Here is a 2,419-nt window from a genome sequence, read left to right as displayed (position 1 = left end):
AATATATTGTCTCTACAAACCTAGTACATTTTTTTCCCTTTAAAAATATGAAATAAAATTTACATACAAAATATATTGTTAATATTTTAAATATAGTAATAATATTTGTGGGTCTTGAGGATCAGTCAATAATACAACTATATTTAGACGATTTGTAACTAACTTATTGAGTGATCCTTAAAGTCCACTAAAACATATATCTACATCAGTCAAGAAAAAAATTATATATACACACATGGGAGTTGGTAGATCATTGGTAAGTCTACGTGCTTAAAAACTTTCAAGGACACGGGTTCGAATCCGGCAGAATCGAAATTTATGAGAAAATAAAATTATTAATCATTTTTGGATAAATTAGCGATTAGGGAGTAATTACAAAAGTTAGTAAATTAATTATTGTTTACAAAAATATTTGTTGTGAATTAATGAATTTTCTAAATCCAATTTAGGAGGAATAAAACAGAAAATTTACGATTTTTTTTCCTTTTTTATACAAACTTACATGATTTATTATTTAGGGATCACACTAGACTCTAAGCTGACCTGGCTAAAACAAATCCATAAAGTAACTCAGAAAGGACAATCAAAATTGAAGCTGATGAAAAGGCTAACAGGGACTAAATGGGGAGCATCCCATGGCGTACTCAGTACGGCCTACAAATCTTACGTACGGCCTAATCTGGAGTATGGAACTGAACTTCTAATTACCTCCTCCAAAACAGCGTTAGAAAAGTTAGACAAAGTTCAAAATCAGGCCTTACGCATAATCACTGGCGGTGTGAAATCGACTCCAATTACAGCTATGGAACTCCAAGCAGGTCTTGAACCATTACAGGATAGGAGGGAGAAAACTGGTCTATGTCTTTATGAAAAGCTTATGCGACGAGAGGAACACTGGTTGGATTATCGTAATTCGAATGAATGACTGAGGTCCCATCGCACTTTTCTTTCAAAAGCCGAGGAAATGCTTCACCAGATAGACCTACCAACTGATGAAAGACAGAATATAAGCATCTCCTACATTCCAAAGCACGATTCCAATGAAGTCTACGGGCGATTCAAACTGGCATGTTGTCGTGTCAAGAAAGATTGGCCTGAACTCGAGTTTAGAGCTGCTGCACTAAAAACAATTTATGAGCTATACCCCATAGAGCAATTGCTACACATTTATACTGATGGGTCTGCGTCCGGTATTAACAAGAGAGCTGGAGCAGGTGTATACTCAATTAACTTCCAATTGTCATTTCCCATTGGAATGGGATGTGATAATTATGATGCAGAAATGCAGGCTATCTGCTTTGCGATGGAAGCCACTATTGAATACAATGACAACATGGTAATCTTCAGCGACTCCCAAGCCGTAATACAAAAATTAACCACACCAGATGCCGCAGAGCCACCCACGGAAGAAAAGTGCAGAAACATGGCTGCTATCATGAAGAAAAGAGGGAGGGCTATAGCCCTGCAGTGGATACCAGGCCATGTTGGCATAGATGGTAATGATCAAGCTGACAAGTTGGCTAAACTTGGTTGTGCAGAGAATCAGCCTGTTCTACCACTTTCCTAGAGAACAGTGAAATCTCTTATAAGCGCTTATTATAAGGACAGGACAAGTGATAGACACAAAGTTCAAGTGGAAGGAAAGTGGGAGAGCCTACTGGATAAGGAAAAAAGAATCCCAGGCAATCTTAGCAGAGCTGAGAGTGGCCGGTTTTCGGCTAGTGACAGGACATGATCTGCTCCAAAAACACCTCCATCAAATTGGTATCGTAGATTCCCCGAAATGTCCTCTATGCAACATGGGGGACATGGATGGGGACCATCTTTTGGCGTGTTTTGGTCTGGTGGATGTTGAGCGGGATACGGACGAACTAAGAAGACGAATAAAATTGTATTGGGCTGCGAGAAGGAAAATGGCGTAATAGCCCACTTCCTGTGGCGTAGGAAAAAAAAAAATGATTTATTACTCCATTGTGAATGGATCTATAATAAATAAATGTGCTGAATTATTAATAAAGTATTTAAAAAGGGACAGTAAGTCGCTAAGTAACTTACCATTGATAGCGTTCTTTATGTTAAGTATATTTGTAATAAATGTATTTCTAAAGAACTGAAAACATTATATAATAAAAACAGAAATCACAGAGAATTTTCTAAACAAGAAAAATAACTGGTTACAAGCTTCTTGTACTGAGAACTGGTTATAAATTTATAATTCAACCATGGGGAAAAGAACATACTACAAGCTCCTAGGAAAAGTGAACCCAGAAAATAGTCCTTATGATGATTTCTGTGGGCGTGGCAGAGGAGAAGGAGCCAATCACAGTCTACCTCCGTCTCACTTTAAATTACAATGGCCGTCATTTCTATTAACCTCCGCGTAAACCTTTGCTCAGTGGCCGTATTTGAACCCCGTCTT

General features: G+C 37.8%; 1 protein-coding gene across 1 annotated transcript; it reads left to right on the top strand.

Annotated features, from left to right (window-relative positions):
- Positions 1–964: 964 nt before the first annotated feature.
- LOC136797192 (ribonuclease H-like) lies at positions 965–1,567 on the top strand. Its single transcript, XM_067053112.1, has one exon. It carries the CDS (start codon positions 965–967, stop codon positions 1,565–1,567), a length of 603 nt encoding a protein of 200 aa, XP_066909213.1.
- The last annotated feature ends 852 nt before the right edge of the window (positions 1,568–2,419 follow it).

The sequence above is a fragment of the Halyomorpha halys genome, unplaced genomic scaffold (assembly GCF_000696795.3).
Source record: "Halyomorpha halys isolate HHAL.00 unplaced genomic scaffold, Hhal_1.1 Scaffold4.1, whole genome shotgun sequence".
NCBI classification, from domain to species: domain Eukaryota; kingdom Metazoa; phylum Arthropoda; class Insecta; order Hemiptera; family Pentatomidae; genus Halyomorpha; species Halyomorpha halys.
This window is presented reverse-complemented; position numbering and strand designations above follow the sequence as displayed.

Coding starts and splice junctions, on each gene's coding strand:
- LOC136797192 (XM_067053112.1), top strand. CDS start 965: ATGCTTCACCAGATAGACCTACCAACTGATGAAAGACAGAATATAAGC.